Raw genomic sequence first — 18,039 nt, 5'->3', positions numbered from 1 at the left:
ATGTTTTTGGAAGCGGACATTTATTTACTAAATAAATTCTTAAAGGGGGTTGTTCCATTAAGTCATGTTACAACCTATTCCTTGGAAAAGTGATAACTTACTGATAGATGGGTATCCCACACTGATCAGGGAAATGTTATACCTATTGCAAAATGGCGTGGCGGGATGAACGTCTGACCGTTGGTCTATTGATTCTCAATGGGGCGGCTGGAAAAAGCCGAACACAGTGCTGTGCAGCTGCATAGGGGATGAAAGGAGCACTGGTCGAACCTGCGTAATGCCACTCCATTCTAAGATGAAAGTTCCCCATTCCGCCAATTGGTGTGTCCCTCCCCACTAATCAGCAAGTTATCACCTATGGAATGGATAGATTACTTATCTTCACCAGGCAATTCCTCTAAGGTACCTTCACACATAACGATATTGTTAACGATATCGTTGCTATTTGTGACGTAGCAACGATATCGTTAATGAAATCGTTATGTGTGACAGCGACCAACGATCAGGCCCCTGCTGGGAGATCGTTGGTCGCTGAACAAAGTCCAGAACTTTATTTCGTCGCTGGACTCCCTGGAGACATCGCTGGATCGGCGTGTGTGACACCGATCCAGCGATGTCTTCACTGGTAACCAGGGTAAACATCGGGTAAATAAGCGCAGGGCCGCGCTTAGTAACCCGATGTTTACCCTGGTTACCATGCTAAAAGTAAAAAAAAAACAAACACTAGATACTTACCTACAGCCGTCTGTCCTCCTCCTGTACTGGCTGTGAGCCGGAAAGCAGAGCGGTGACGTCACCGCTCTGCTTTCCGGCTCACAGACAGTACAGGAGGAGAGCAGAGAAGCAGAGCGCAGCGCTGGAGGACAGACAGCGGCAGGTAAGTATCTAGTGTTTGTTTTTTTTTACTTTTAGCATGGTATCCAGGGTAAACATCGGGTTACTAAGCGCGGCCCTGCGCTTAGTTACCCGATGTTTACCCTGGTTACCGGCATCGTTGGTCGCTGGAGAGCGGTCTGTGTGACAGCTCTCCAGCGACCAAACAGCGACGCTGCAGCGATCCGGATCGTTGTCGGTATCGCTGCAGCGTCGCTTAAGGTACCGTCACACATAGCGACGCTGCAGCGATACCGACAACGATCCGGATCGCTGCAGCGCCGCTGTTTGGTCGCTGGAGAGCTGTCACACAGACAGCTCTCCAGCGACCAACGATCCCGAGGTCCCCGGTAACCAGGGTAAACATCGGGTAACTAAGCGCAGGGCCGCGCTTAGTAACCCGATGTTTACCCTGGTTACCATCCTAAAAAGTAAAAAAACAAACGCTACACACTTACCTACAGCCGTCTGTCCTCGGCGCTCTGCTTCTCTGGTCTGGCTGTGAGCGCCGGGCAGCCAGAAAGCAGAGCGGTGACGTCACCGCTCTGCTTTCCGGCTGACCGACGCTCACAGCCAGAGCAGGAGTGCAGAGCACAGCGCTAGAGGACAGAGAGCGGTAGGTAAGTATGTAGTGTTTGTTTTTTTACTTTTAGGATGGTAACCAGGGTAAACATCGGGTTACTAAGCGCGGCCCTGCGCTTAGTTACCCGATGTTTACCCTGGTTACCAGCGAAGACATCGCTGAATCGGTGTCACACACGCCGATTCAGCGATGTCTACGGGGAGTCCAGCGACGAAATAAAGTTCTGGACTTTCTTCCCCGACCAGCGATCTCCCAGCAGGGGCCTGATCACTGCTGCCTGTCACACTGGACGATATCGCTAGCGAGGACGCTGCAACGTCACGGATCGCTAGCGATATCGTCTAGTGTGACAGTACCTTTAATGTGAAGGGGCCTTTAGTTAAAAGGGATAATCCGCAGCTTAGAAACCACAGTAACATTCGAAAATGAAATTAATGAGAATCTGTTAGCAGGTGTTTGCTGTGTGTCACTTAATGGGCTGTTTGCAATAGGTCCAATACAATCAGTTTGATCAGTAGAGGACTAACTCCACCCCAGCACTGATTAGCATCTTTCTCTCAGTGCACACAGAAAGCTGCTGATCAGTCATGTGGGCGGAGCAACCAGGGCTCAACATTCCGAGCTTTGCAGCAGAATAAAAACTGCAGCACCCAGTAAAAGAACTAACACATCATTAGAATCAGGGTCTCTGCCTCTAGATCATGCTGCTCTCAGATAGGGTAGCAAAAAACCTAGTGATAGATCATCTGAGCAAGACAAAACCAATAATCTCCCATTGCACTTAACTTAAAAAAGAACAAAACAACAAAATCTCAAAATGCAGGTTTCTCTGTTACAACAGGGCATGCAGTGAATAAAATGTGCACAAAAGCAGCCCCCGCTGCTGGCTAACACATGATAACTACTCTATAGTAAATGGAATGAAGGAATCAAGGTCAGGTAAACAAAGCACAAAGTTAACGACTTCCTTTTAGCTTCTTCGTAGCAAATCCGCTGGCTGGCATTAAAGACATGGGTGGAGTTTCCTCTATCACTACAATACTTCCAAGCTTTCTGCTTTACTATTGTTTGGGTTGAATAATTTTTTGTCTTATGCCAAAAATCCCCCCACCTAAAAAAGGAGAAAAGTGTTTGCGCTGGCGCACTAGGTTTTCTTAGGCAGGCATAATTATGTGGAATATTCTTGCTCAGGTTTTCAATCACGGACTTTTACGTGGTCTCTATTTAAAGAATACGTAGCACAGCTTTAAAGGGGTTGTCCAGTCAAAACCATTAAGTCTGCAGTTAATCTGTGTGATTGCAGACTTACGTGCCCCCCCCCCCCCAGTGCATGCACTGTGCGCTGTAGGGGTTCATGGGTCTCAGACCTGGGACTGGAGGGTATGTACGAGATAAACATACCCCCGGCCAGTGGGCGCAGCCTCGCTCGCCATACACTTATGTAGCTAGGTTGTGCCCTCTGGTCGCATATGCCCCCCTGGCCGGCAGCATTACTACACGGGGCGCGGCCTCAGCTCGATTCAAGTGTACGGAGGGCAAGGCTGTACTCACTGGCCGGGAGTATGTATAACTTGTGTACGGGGGGATTCATAGGTCTGTAATCACACAGATTGACTGCAGACTTATCGGTTTTGACTGGACAACCCCTTTAAGGGGTCAGGTAGCAAATGTCTATTAAAAAAATAAATAAATAAAAAAAAAAGGCATGATTTAATTAATCCAAATTAATTCACAGGTGTCGGAGCCAGTCACCTGTGAACCCAGACACGCTGAACCAGGAAGCCAGCCATAGTTTATACACGCGCGTAGCAGTAGGAAAAGGAAGGAAGACAGGGTTTAAGTCAGGAAACTGGAAAGATACTCACCAGTTTAATCGCCACATACTCATTTGTGTAGAGGTTCTTGCCTGAAGGAGGGAGAACAGAAGAGTTACAAGTTTGCAGAAACTCAGTCACCCCTCCAGTCTTGCTACTTGCAAATTATAGAAGATACAATGAGGATTTTATAAAGTTCAGAAAAAAAGTATAAAATGATGAAAAGCACAAAACCAAAAACAGAAAGCACTGACATGAATTCCAGAAAGCGTGGTGGATTCTTCCCTGAAGGTCACGGGCGCTGGCAGTGGAGCCATCCTCGGCACTGGGAATTCTCATGCCGCTTGTCACGTTTTACAAGCACAGACAATGTAACAGTAGAATAAAGCAGTACAGGCCCGGGTCGTAACGGCTATACCATAGATCCATTTACAGGGGCACTAAACCTAGCCACTGCATTGGGGTCTTAAAGGAATCACAACGTAAAATAAAGGAATAGCATAGCAGAGGAGTCATTAGATTTATTATCGCTTTAAAGGGCAAAGTCAAACTACACTTTACAAATTCTTTTTACTATAGCAAGTTAGGCTACTTTCACACATCAGGATTTTGCCATCAGGCACAATCCGGCGAATTGTGAAAAAAAAAAAAAAAACAGATCCAGCGCAAATTGTGAAAAATGGATGCGATGGATTTTTTAATTTTTTTACCACGCGGGATCCGTCGCTGTGCATTTTTTCGCCGGACATTAAAAAGCGTTACTATGTCCGTTTTTTCTGGCCGCCAGAAAAAGAATTTTCGATGGATCCGTCAAAAAAAACATGAAACATGAGGCCATCCGTCACAATGCGGCGCTAATACAAGTCTATGAGGAAAAACCGGATCCGGCGGCGACTTTTGCCAGATTCATTTTTTTTTTTTTCAAAGTTCGCCGGATTGTGCCTGACGGAAAAAAACTGATGTGTGAAAGTAGCCTTAGAGATCACTTGATTGTTGGGGATCCCACAGCAATCCTGAAATTAGGGCTTTAGAAGCCCAAGAACAGTGTTCTGCCAACCCATCCTGAATGGAGTGGAGGTGCCCAAGCATGGCCTCTGCTCCATTGTCTATGGGACAGCTGAGAGCAGCACTTGGCTACTCCAATAGACAATGAATAGATCAGAGGCATATCAAACACCTCAGCTCCCCGTGGTGTACTGTTCTTGGGGTTCTGGGGAAGGCTGGAGGTCACAGCGATTAGAACCCAACAAATCAGTGAGTCATCCCCTATATTTTAGTATTTTGGCGAGGGGGCTTAACCCTTTAAATCCCTGCTGTTTCTATACTTCGTCCATTGGGACATCGTATTCAGCGACACCCCTGCTTGGTCACAATGTAGGCTATCCATAAGACAGCTGCTTGTGCTGTGCCTGTCACACAGCCGCGACACATGCAGCTGCAGCACTGATCAGCCGGCGCGCTCCATGTATCCAGGTCCTCTCTGCAGCTTATAGCTTGCCGAATAAGCAGGGACCCAAGCAAATTCGCTCATCTCGAAAAATCAATTCTCTCAGATATCTGATGACCTTGGGGAGAAGACAGTTTCTTACCACTTCTGCCATTTCTGTTTAAAGGCTACAAAGTTTAATTAGCGCTATCTAGTGAATAGAAGCACCAGGAATGCCAATGTGCCCATAAGACGCAACAACCACATGACTGCCGGGTTCCTTGAGGGCAAAGGGTTGTGTTTAGTAGGCCTAGATAACCTGTGCCAGTGAGGTGTGGCACATCAGGTTGTCATTTTTCCTGTGACTGGGGAACCTCTGAATGCCCCAGCTACAGTAAGAAACAGAAATAAAAACATTTTAATATCCCCCAGTAATGTTTTGGGGAATATATAACACAAATGTAAGTAAAATGTAAACATAGGCAAAAAAATAAAAAATAAATATTATAAAAAAAAAAATCAAAAACAAAAATACAACTCTATGAAATTAAAATGACAATATTTCTTCTGAAACATTTCATTGAGTTACTACAAAACAAAAACATACATATACACATATAATATATATATATATATATATATATATATATATATATATATATATATATATATATAATATATAATATATATATATATATATATATATATATATATATATATATATATATATATATATATATATATGTATATGTATATGTATATATGTGAGATATCCACATGACCATGATAAGCAGAAGGAACATTCCATAGGTTATTTAGATTGACTCGTTAATAGTTTTATCATAACGGGGAAAAAAAAAAAAATCTCCAGAATAAAACAAAAGATAACTTCTGGCTGCTGAAATTGACAGAAATATTCTCTCTAAACATTAAAAGGTGTATTCTGGTTACATAAATCACTGTTCCACCACTGGAGAATGGTTAAAATAAAAAAATAAAAATATACAAACAGCCCTTCCCTCACCCTTCTAAGGTCCGGTGCGAGTCTTGACCGCTGCCCCCGGTCTGTTCCTGTCTGCACTGTAAGGGTCACATCGTCTCGGCCTAGTGAGCTCTGCTGTCTACGCCGGCAGAGCCGCGGAGCTCACTTACTGGCTGCAGCGCTGTCGGCGGGACATCAGCACAGACAAAAGCAGCCAAGAGCAGTGGCAGAGACTCATCGCTGGACCCAGGGAGGGTGACAAAAGCACACTTGTTTTATTAAAAAGAAAAAATAATAAGACATGAAACAGTCAAAGCTAAAGAGAGCCTTGTCCTAAAATTTGTATCCTGATGGAGGGACAGCTAGTTTCATAAATAAAATGTATTGTTTGTTTACAGACTGTTCTTTTATTCATTTTTTATGGCCTTCAACATGTTTGCAAAAGGTGAAAAATTAAATAAAAATCAGAGAAGGGATATGGCCTCCACAATGCCCTGATCTTGACGTCATCAAGTCAGTTTGGAATTACATGGATTTGCTCACGTCTACATCCACAAATCTGTGGTCACTTCTCTAAGAGGTTTGGGACAACAGCTCTGCTGAGTTCCTTCAAAAACTGTGTGCAAGTGTACCTAGAAGAAATAGGGTAAGGTTACACAGGGCGTTTTTTTTTTTCTGCAGCAAAACCTGGTCATCTTGGCAGGAAAGAAGCTGCGCCAAGAATGCAGGTTTAGGTGTGCTTTTTTGTCGTGTTTTTTTTTTTTTGCTTAGTGAATGCCAATAAAGTTGAGTTCACACAGAGAAAAAAAAAAACTTCCTGTAGATAGATAGATAGAATAGATAGGTAGAACACATATATTGATAGAGCAGATAGAGCAGATTGATAGAGCAGATAGATTGATAGAATAGATACATTGATAGAATAGATACATTGATAGAACAGATACATTACCTGCGGTAACTTCTTCCCCGGCATTTTCCCACAGTGCAGAGGTTACCTCCGGTCAGGCTGTGAGGGAGCACAGGCTCGGTGACGTCACTGCTAGTTACTGAGCCTGCGCCGGCTCCGGCTCCTTCATTCCCCAGTTGTTTACAGCCGGGAGCGGTCGCATTAGCAGCGCTCCCTGTTGTAAGCTTTATCTCCCCCAGATACTGCGTGGGACACTCAGTATATTGGACTACGATGGTCAGGGAGTATACTTTTGCTTTTTTATTTTTATTACTTAAGATCAATGGCTTCGCTTTGGAATGGCAGAACAATAAAAAGATTGCAAAACTGTGGCATTTTATTTCATTAAAAGACTTTTTTTCATACTGTGTGTGTGTGTGTTTATTTAACCCTTTAATTACTATAGGATTAGTAATGGATAGGTGTCTTATTGACGCCTCTCCATTATGAAGCCAGCTTAATGTCTCCTTTCAATAGGAAGGTGACATTAACCCCTCATTACCCCGCTTGCCACCACTACAGGGCAGGTGGGAAATGCTGGGCAAAGCGCCAGAATTGGCGCATCTAATAGTTGCACCTTTTCTGGGGAGCTGCTATTTTTAGGCTGGGGGGCCTATATCAATGGCCCCTTACCAGCCTGAGAATACCAGCCCCCAGCTGTGAGCTTTAGCAAGGCTGGTTGTTAAAATAACTAGCCTTGCTGAAACTGATAGCTGGGGGTTGCAGCCCCCAACTGTGAGTTTTGTCAAAATTAGGGGGGTGGGGGTGGGGGGGGGGGCCCACACAGTTTTTTTTTTCAATTATTTCTTTATAGCGCCGGAGCGGCAGATGAAAACTCCCATCCACCCTTCCTGCTCTCACTGTAATTAGCGGGTAGGTATCAGATGATGGGAGCAGTAGTCCCATCAGCTGACACCAGTGATTGGAGGTGAAGTTTATACCTCTGATCACAGCTGAGCGCTCCCGCTGTCTTCCGACAGCGTGGGAACCGCGGCTCTCTGACCAGCGGGGATGATTTCCCCTCCGATCAGAAGCGGTGTTTGCTGTGCTGTCAGGTATATGACCGTGTCAAACACTGTATTGTCGGACCCCCCATTCAAGTGAATGGGGATCGGGCCCGCTCTGCTGAATGACAGGATGCAAGGACGCATCATGCAGCCTGCCATCTAGATGTAACAGAGCCGAGTGACATCACATCCGACTCTGCTTGACTTTTCTGCAGCAAATACGCTGCAAGAAAAGTCAACCTAGCGTATTTGCAGCGTTTTTTCACCATCCATTCAAGTCAATGGGTGAAAAACACAGCAAAACCGCTGAAAGAAGTGACATGCTCTATGTCCAAAAAACGCAGCAAAGCACAAAATACTGATCACACAAAAACCAATGTGTGTGCATGAGATTTCTGAAATCTTATAGGCTTTGCTGGTACTCTAAAAAGCAGCTGAAAATTAGCATAAAAAAAATGGAGCAAAAACGCCCTGTGTGAACTTACCCTTAATCTTCTCATGATGTTTTGAAGGCAAAAGGTGGAAACGCCAAACTGACTTGATAAGGGCTATGTGCACACGTTCAGGTTTTTTCGCGATAAAAACCGCATACATATGCATCCTATCATTTAGAATGCATTCTGCAATTTTTGTGCACATGATGCATTTTTTTCTGCGAAAAAAAACGCATCGCGATAAAAAAAGCAGCATGTTCATTAATTTTGCAGATTTTTTGCGTTTTTCCCGCTATTTAATGCATTGGGAAAAATGCGGAAAAAAAAGCATGCGGATTCCTGGCAGAAATGTCCGTTTTTTGTCAGGAAATTTCTGCAAGAAATCCTGAACGTGTGCACATACCCTTAGGGTTTTTGTTTCTTAATGCACTTTTGTGTTTTGTCAATTGATAATAAACATATTACTTTTTTTAAAGCTTATTTTGCAACATTTTTTCAACACCTGTCCAAAACTTTTACACAATACTGTATATACACATATATAGCTCCATCCAAGCTAGACCTGGTAGTTCAATGATTTCAAGTATAGCAGAAGAAGAAGAGGGCTACAAGAATAATGTGCCTAGGGTTCATGTCACCTTACCTAACCGTAGTTCCCCGAAGTTTCCACAGCCAATCTTCTTTCCCACCCTAAAGTTGGGTCCCACCATAAGAACTCCTGAGGAGGTGGTCGAGCTGGACGGCCGGGAGCTATGACCAGTCCGTACTGGCAAAGCTTTAGTTGCTCGTGGTCGGTCATCCTTCTCCCTGTTGCTATGGTCCATGTTAATATACCATAAGAGCTATTCCTCTAAATCCCAGCTGATGCTAGGAGACTGCCAATCCACAGAAGCAGAAAAACAATGGTGGACCAAAAATGACCCCGCAGAGTATCCCCAGGGCCAAAGAAGCTGATCACATCACAGCACAGATCTGCCAAGGTACCATCTCACATCCACACAGCAACTTCATGATGGAGGCTTCTCATTGTATCCTTTGGGAAGAAAGAAAACATAAACTGTTAGTATACCCACCCATTTTTAATAACATCAATTGTTTTAAAGAGAGTGGACGGAAAAGTAAAGACTACCTTCCACGAAACTCCATTAAAATTACACCAGCATATTCTTAATAGTTTATGTGAGTCACACTGATTGGACACATCTTTCTTCTGGAGAGCACTACTCCCCTGCCGCCCAGATGCCTGCTTGCCAGGGTGGTAGTGAACCTTCTGGAGACAGACAGTTCTGACCGGGGGGCATGGTGCACCGCCGTTCCAAACGGAGCGCTCTCCAATACCGCAAGCAGAGGCAGCTTTGCCTCTGCAACAATGGAAAAGCTTAGATACACAAACTGGCTATATCCCACTTCAGACTTCAGAGAACTGCTTGCAAGCACTAACAAAGCATACAAGCCATTCTTCCTAGCCTAGAAAGGGGGCAGCCACAGACTCCAGCAGGGGCAGGTAACCTAGGCAACATACAACAGAATTAAAAAAATCCCTTTGCTCTTGAGACCATTTTTAAAGAGAGGTAAAACAGCAAACTTTCTTTATCTTACAAGGACTTTGTAATTGTACCCATGTAATAACATGAGAAACCCCTTTTATGAGAGATTTATGAGGCATCTCACAATATAATGGATTAAATCGGATAAGGGGATCATAACATTGGTATAAAAAAAAAAATAAAAAAAAACAGGGAAAAAAATCCAAACATTGCAATTACAGTTAGGCTATGTGCACATGCTCAGGGTTTTTTTCACGGTAAAAACGCTATAAAAACTCATTAAAAACGCATACATTATGCATCCTATCATTTAGAATGCATTCTGCATGTTTTGTGCACATGATGCACGCGGTAAAAAAAAGCAGCATGTTCATTAATTTTGCGGATTTTCTGTGTTTTTCACGCTATTCTATGCATTTGGGAAAAAACGCACAAAAAACGCACGAAAAAACGCGAAACAAAACGCATGCGGATTTCTGGCAGAAATGTCTGTTTTTTGTCAGGAAAATTTCTGCAAGAAATCCTGACGTGTGCACACCTTATTCTGCAAGGTTAACTTGTGATGTATCATCCATGTTTTCGGCATTCAGTAAACTAGCTTCCATGTTTACAAACATTCTGGAAAATGTTTCATTGCCGTTTTTGACTCGTGTGTACTTTACATTTAGTTACTATGCAAAATAAGAAACAAAATTGTTTTGTAGCCTTCGATCGTTCTTTAGGCTGAAATCTTAAAATCTGAAATGATAAAATCTTAAGGCATAGTATTAATCAGCCTGGTGGGTGTACACTGTCATATATCAATGCCTGTTCCAGAGGAAAGCTTCCTCCCCGTGTGCTGCTATAAATATCGCCTGCATCCTACCCCTGCCTGCTGCTGGCCGACTCCACACATCAAAGCACTTATTAACCTGGGTGGTGGTTTCCCAGATCTATCCATTTCCTTGATGAATGTCTCAACCCTGTACCGACCCACAGCCAGCATTCACTGCTGACAACACAAAAAAAAAAAATGTACAAGAAGATGCCAGCCCAGAATACAAGGAAAAAGGCAGGAGAGGCAAACACAAAACGGGAACCCAACAGGCAAAGCACAGAAAGAACACGCTGCAGTCTCCGATCTGCCACCCTTGGGGATAGAAGGGCACTTCACAGCTTAGTAAGAAAAGAGCAACACTGTGGTTAAAGGGAACCTGCCACCCCGTTTTTTTCAGATTGAGATAAAAATATTGTTAAATAGGGCCTGCGCTGTGCGTTACAATAGTGTACAGGTCCTTCTCAAAAAATTAGCATATAGTGTTAAATTTCATTATTTACCATAATGTAATGATTACAATTAAACTTTCATATATTATAGATTCATTATCCACCAATTGAAATTTGTCAGGTCTTTTATTGTTTTAATACTGATGATTTTGGCATACAACTCCTGATAACCCAAAAAACCTGTCTCAATAAATTAGCATATTTCACCCATCCAATCAAATAAAAGTGTTTTTTAATAACAAACAAAAAAACCATCAAATAATAATGTTCAGTTATGCACTCAATACTTGGTCGGGAATCCTTTGGCAGAAATGACTGCTTCAATGCGGCGTGGCATGGAGGCAATCAGCCTGTGACACTGCTGAGATGTTATGGAGGCCCAGGATGCTTCAATAGCGGCCTTAAGCTCATCCAGAGTGTTGGGTCTTGCGTCTCTCAACTTTCTCTTCACAATATCCCACAGATTCTCTATGGGGTTCAGGTCAGGAGAGTTGGCAGGCCAATTGAGCACAGTAATACCATGGTCAGTAAACCATTTACCAGTGGTTTTGGCACTGTGAGCAGGTGCCAGGTCGTGCTGAAAAATGAAATCTTCATCTCCATAAAGCATTTCAGCCGATGGAAGCATGAAGTGCTCCAAAATCTCCTGATAGCTAGCTGCATTGACCCTGCCCTTGATGAAACACAGTGGACCAACACCAGCAGCTGACATGGCACCCCACACCATCACTGACTGTGGGTACTTGACACTGGACTTCAGGCATTTTGGCATTTCCTTCTCCCCAGTCTTCCTCCAGACTCTGGCACCTTGATTTCCGAATGACATGCAAAATTTGCTTTCATCAGAAAAAAGTACTTGGGACCACTTAGCAACAGTCCAGTGCTGCTTCTCTGTAGCCCAGGTCAGGCGCCTCTGCCGCTGTTTATGGTTCAAAAGTGGCTTTACCTGGGGAATGCGGCACCTGTAGCCCATTTCCTGCACACGCCTGTGCACGGTGGCTCTGGATGTTTCCACACCAGACTCAGTCCACTGCTTCCTCAGGTTCCCCAAGGTCTGGAATCGGTCCTTCTCCACAATCTTCCTCAGGGTCCGGTCTCCTCTTCTCGTTGTACAGCGTTTTCTGCCACATTGTTTCCTTCCAACAGACTTACCATTGAGGTGCCTTGATACAGCACTCTGGGAACAGCCTATTTGTTGAGAAATTTCTTTCTGGGTCTTACCCTCTTGCTTGAGGGTGCAATGATGGCCTTCTTGACATCTGTCAGGTCGCTAGTCTTAAGGTACCTTCACACATAACGATATTGTTAACGATATCGTTGCTATTTGTGACGTAGCAACGATATCGTTAATGAAATCGTTATGTGTGACAGCGACCAACGATCAGGCCCCTGCTGGGAGATCGTTGGTCGCTGAGGAAAGTCCAGAACTTTATTTCGTCGCTGGACTCCTGCTGACATCGCTGGATCGGCGTGTGTGACACCGATCCAGCGATGTCTTCACTGGTAACCAGGGTAAACATCGGGTAACTAAGCGCAGGGCCGCGCTTAGTAACCCGATGTTTACCCTGGTTACCATGCTAAAAGTAAAAAAAAACAAACACTACATACTTACCTACCGCTGTCTGTCCTCCAGCGCTGCGCTCTGCACTCCTCCTGTACTGGCTGTGAGCGTCGGTCAGCCGGAAAGCAGAGCGGTGACGTCACCGCTCTGCTTTCCGGCTCCCAGACAGTACAAGAGGAGAGCAGAGAAGCAGAGCGCAGCGCTGGAGGACAGACAGCGGTAGGTAAGTATCTAGTGTTTGTTTTTTTTTACTTTTAGCATGGTAACCAGGGTAAACATCGGGTTACTAAGCGCGGCCCTGCGCTTAGTTACCCGATGTTTACCCTGGTTACCGGCATCGTTGGTCGCTGGAGAGCGGTCTGTGTGACAGCTCTCCAGCGACCAAACAGCGACGCTGCAGCGATCCGGATCGTTGTCGGTATCGCTGCAGCGTCGCTAAATGTGAAGGGGCCTTTAACCATGATGGGGGTTTTGAGTAATGAACCAGGCAGGGAGTTTATAAAAGCCTCAGGTATCTTTTGCATGTGTTTAGAGTTAATTAGTTGATTCAGAAGATTAGGGTAATAGGTCGTTTAGAGAACCTTTTCTTGATATGCTAATTTATTGGGAGAGGTTTTTTGGGTTATCAGGAGTTGTATGCCAAAATCATCAGTATTAAAACAATAAAAGACCTGACAAATTTCAGTTGGTGGATAATGAATCTATAATATATGAAAGTTTAATTGTAATCATTACATTATGGTAAATAATGAAATTTAACACTATATGCTAATTTTTTGAGAAGGACTTGTATGTAGTGTACCCTGATTCCCCACATATGCTGCGAAATACATTACCAAAGTCGCCGTTTTCGCCTGTCAATCAGGCTGGTCAGGTCAGGTGGGCGTGGTGACATCGCTCTTTTCTTCCCCAGCTTTCCGTTGGTGGCGTAGTGGTGTGCGCATGTCCAAGTGCCGAATCCACTGCGCGCACGTGAAGAAACAGCGCGCGATCTGCGCTTTTACCCCTGTCATCGGTGGGGGCGGCCATCTTCCTGGGGCCGCGCGTGCGCAGATGGAGTGCTCTGCTCCACGGGGCTTCAGGAAAATGGCTGCGGGATGCCGCACGTGCGCAGATGGAGATCGTGGCGGCCATTTTCCCAAAGCCGAGTTTGCATCTCGGCTTCAGGAAAATGGCCGCCGCGATCTCCATCTGCGCACGCGCGGCATCCCGCGGCCATTTTCCTGAAGCCCCGTGCAGCAGAGCACTCCATCTGCGCACGCGCGGCCCCAGGAAAATGGCCGCCCCCACCGATGACAGGGGTAATAGCGCAGATCGCGCGCTGTTTCTTCACGTGCGCGCAGTGGATTCGGCACTTGGACATGCGCACACCACTACGCCAAAAACGGAAAGCTGGGGAAGAAAAGAGCGATGTCACCACGCCCACCTGACCTGACCAGCCTGATTGACAGGCGAAAACGGCGACTTTGGTAATGTATTTCGCAGCATAGGTGGGGAATCAGGGTACACTACATACACTATTGTAACGCACAGCGCAGGTCCTATTTAACAGTATTTTTATCTCAATCTGAAAAAACGGGGTGACAGGTTCCCTTTAAAGGATATTTTCTCCAAAGTGTTTTGGGTATTTCTGATGGCAAGAATTCTGTTATTTCCAGCATTGTTCAGATCATCATAAATACTAGAAAGACAAGAAAAACCATTGTAGAAGTTTATTAAATCTGTCTTCTTGTACACAGATATCTTTAAGAGCAGATTCAGTGCTCTGGCCATTAGAATTTTCAAGTCGAGTCTTGTAGTGAAAGCCTGCAAAAACTTTAGGTGACAGCAGTATTCTGAATCCTTTGTACGACCACTTCACCACATGGGCTACTTCATTTTCTCTCCGCTGATATCCCCACTATCATCATGGGTGACTTCAACATCCCCATTGACACAGCCCACTCAGCTGAGACTAAACTTCTATCTCTCACTTCCTCCTTCAGCCACTCGCAAAGATGGACACACACTGGACCTCTTCTTCACCTACCTCTGCTCCCTACTTCTTCTCTTCCCTTTCCTCTCTAGGTCCTCAATCCCCACCACACAAACTTGTACACGCTGGCAGAAATCTCAAACACCTCGATCTTCACTCCCTCTCTGAATCCCTTCTCCCTCTTGCAGATATAAGCTCCCTACACAATGTGGATGACGCTGCCGCTTTATACAGCTGCAGCTCTTGAATCGGTCGCCCCTCTCACACATACCAAAGGGCGCAAAATCAACAGACAACCCTGGCACACCAGCCTGACCAAAGAACTAAGGTGGGCTTCCACGGTTGTTGAGCGGAGATGGAAAAGATCACACTCCAACGAGGACTTCATCGCATTCAAACTGTCCCTCACTACTTTCAAGCCACACTGCCCACAGAAAAACAAACCTACTTCTCATCTCTCATATCCTCCCTATCTCAAAACCCTAAACAGCTAGTCAACACCTTCAATTCTCTCCTCCGTCCCCCAGCACCTCCTCCCTCTCCATTTATCTCAGCTGAAGACTTTGCCTCATTCTTCAAACAGTATATGGATAACATCAGAAAAAACTTTGGCCTACAAAACCCAGTCTCTCCTCCTAACTACTCAGCCCTCCTCCAAAACAAGATTCTCCACCATTACAGAAGACCAACTTTACGCCCTACTCTTGAGCTCACATCTCACCACCTGTGCACTTGACCTGATCCCATTTCATCCCAAACCTCACCACAGTCTTCATCCCAGCCCAAACCCATCTTTTCAACCTATCACGAACAACTGGTGTTTTCCCCTCATGCTTCAAACATGCCTCAATCACAGCCATCCTTAAAAAGCACTTGCTTGACCCATCTGTATCTAGTTATCACCCCACATCACTTCTCCCCTATGCCTCAAAACTACCGGAGCAATATGTCCATCTCAAAATGTCCTTCCACCGCTCTTCCTGCTCCCTCTTCGACCACTTACAATCTTCCGACGGCGTCACTCCACTGAAACTGCTCTAACAAAAGTCACCAATGAACTACTGACTGCCAAAGCCAAGAAACACCACTCTGTCCTCCTCCTGCTGGACCTGTTCTCTGCCTTTGACACAGCGGACCACTCCCTATAACTACAGACCCTCTAATCTCTTGGCATCACTGACTTGGCCCCATCTTGGATTGTGTCATACCTAACAGACCGGACAATCAGCGTCTCCCACTTACACACCACGTCCTCACCTCGCCCCTATCTGTCAGAGTCCTGCAAGGTTCAGTCCTAGAGCCCCTGCTCTTCTCCATTTACACCTTTGGCCTGGGACAGCTCATCCATTACAGTAAATGGCCGCTCACTCTCCCCAGTCCCACAAGCTCGCAGCCTCGGGGTAATCCTTAACTCTGATCTCTCCTTCAAACCACATATCCAAGCCCTTTCCACTTCCTGACGACTTCAAACACAAAAATATTTCCCGGATCCGTACATTCCTCAACCTAGAATCTGCAAAAACTGTAGTGCGTGCCCTCATTATCCCGCCTTGACTACTGCAACCTCCTACTTTGTGGCCTCCCCTCCAACACTCACGCCTCTCCAATCTATCCTTAATTCTGCCTACCCTAACCATGGCATACATAGCCATCCACAACCTGTCTCCTCCATACATCTATGACCTTGTCTCCTGGTACTTACCTGCACTCCACCTCCGATCCTCACAAGATCTCCTCTTCTACTCCCATCTTCTCTCCTCTTCCCACAATTGCATACAAGCTTTCTCCCACGCATCCTCCCCTACTCTGGAACTCTCTACCCAAACATAGACTCTTGTCTACCGTGGAATCCTTCAAAAGGAACCTGAAGACCTACCTCTATCAACAAGCCTACAACCTGCAGTAACCGATTCAGCAAACCACTGCACGACCAGCTCTACCCTCACCTACTGTATCCTCACCCATCCCTTGCAGAGTCGAATACGGGCAGGATCCGCTCTCCTCCTGTACCAGTTGTGACTTGTATTGTGTAAGTTAACTGTACTTTATTATGTATACCCTCCTCACATGTAAAACGCCATGGAATACATGGCACAATAATAATAATACCAGACACTGCCAGGATTCTTCAGTGTTGCAGGCAAGAGACTGCAATTTGCATAATTCCGGCCACATTCCGACTAGATGTGCTCGCCTCGCTCAATTCAATTCTATTGTCGGCATGTGACTCAAAATGGAAATATTATACTTGCCGTCACATGACCACCTGCGCTCATTGACATCTGAACAGCGTGCGGTGGTGCGCACGTTGTAAGGATTTAGAAGCCTGCAGTCACAGAGAAACTGCAGACTTTCCCCACAAGTCACCGTCACCCCCTGGATGATCTTGAGCAATTACTATTGGCATACAGGTAATAGGATGGTTCAGCTAGTCTTACCTGTATGCCTCATAGCTTGAGAAATTCATTTCTAATGTTATATGCTAATGATTTCTTCCAGGCTCCAGTGCCTTGAAGAAATCTCTGCCTCCTCTTCATTATAATGACACCCTTCTCCCATGCATGTCACACTGACATGTTATGTGCAGTTGCAGTGCTGTACTGTCACGATCGCGCCCAGACTGGTTGGCGTGGGCATGTGGCCCCACTGTGCCACAGACCAGACTACCCTGGAAGGGGTGTAACTAAGTAGCTTCCTTGGTGTTCGCTAGAGCCTCAGATGGTGAGGTCAGACTTGTGCGGCAGGAAGCTACCAGGTACCACTCCAGGGTGGTGTCTGGCTGTGGCTGCTGATCCCACCGGGGAACGGAACATAGACAGGCAAGCGGGCACGGCTGGCACTCTGGCAGACACGGCTGGGACACAGGCAAGCGGACGGGTGCAACAGACACTGGCAGGCAGGCGGGCACGGCTGGCTCTCTGGTTGGCAGGCAGGTACGGCTGGCTCTCTGGCAGGACAGGCAGACAAGGCTGGTACACTGGAAGAACCGGTAGGGACCATCTGCAGGCAGGTATGTAAAACCGGTAAGAGGACTTATGAATAGGTAGAGAAAGACTGCAAGAGCGGATGCAAAGCGGAAGCACAGGAGCTAGAGACAATCACAGAAACGCAGGAGGCGGAGCCAAGAGCAGGAGGTGGAGCCAAGTGCAGAGACGCAGGAGGCAGAACAGAGAACACCGGCAAGAAGTGGAGCAAGGTTGAACTGCAAGGAGCGGAGCTACAGAGCAAAGCCACAGAGTGCAGAGCTGAGAGCAGAGCAAAGTCAGAGTGCAGAGCTGAGTGCAAAACCACAGAGTGCAGAGCAAGGTCACAGAGAGCAGAGCCGAAAGCAGAGCAAAGCAAGACAGAGTGCAGAGCTGAAAGCAGAGCAAAGCCAGAGTGCAGAGTAAGGAGCAAAGCAAGGTCGCAGAGAGTAGAGCTGAAAGCAGAGCAAAGCTAGATACAGAGTGCAGAGCAGAGCAAAGCTAGATACAGAGTGCAGAGCAAAGCTAGATACAGAGTGCAGAGCAGAGCAAAGCTAGATACAGAGTGCAGAGCAGAGCAAAGCAAGACAGTGCGCACAGCAGAGGAAGCAAACCAAGACACGGATATAAACAAACACAGGAACAGGACTAGACTAAGA

The 18,039-nt window shown here is 45.8% G+C and overlaps 1 protein-coding gene across 3 annotated transcripts in view; it reads right to left on the bottom strand.

Annotated features, from left to right (window-relative positions):
* Positions 1-18,039, bottom strand: part of CSNK1G1 (casein kinase 1 gamma 1) — an 88,853-nt gene that overhangs the window by 47,366 nt on the left and 23,448 nt on the right. For all 3 annotated transcript variants that reach the window (XM_069765734.1, XM_069765736.1, XM_069765735.1), the window contains 2 exons: positions 8,712-9,101; positions 3,322-3,362 (listed from right to left, as the gene is read on the bottom strand). In XM_069765734.1, coding sequence (XP_069621835.1) covers positions 3,322-3,362; positions 8,712-8,892 — 222 coding nt within the window. In that variant the 5' untranslated portion in view covers positions 8,893-9,101. The remainder of the gene's footprint in view (positions 1-3,321; positions 3,363-8,711; positions 9,102-18,039) is intronic.

The sequence above is a fragment of the Ranitomeya imitator genome, chromosome 4, assembly GCF_032444005.1.
Source record: "Ranitomeya imitator isolate aRanImi1 chromosome 4, aRanImi1.pri, whole genome shotgun sequence".
Lineage (NCBI taxonomy): Eukaryota > Metazoa > Chordata > Amphibia > Anura > Dendrobatidae > Ranitomeya > Ranitomeya imitator.
Note: the sequence above shows the minus strand (reverse complement) of the source record. Positions and strands in the feature narration are given on the sequence as shown.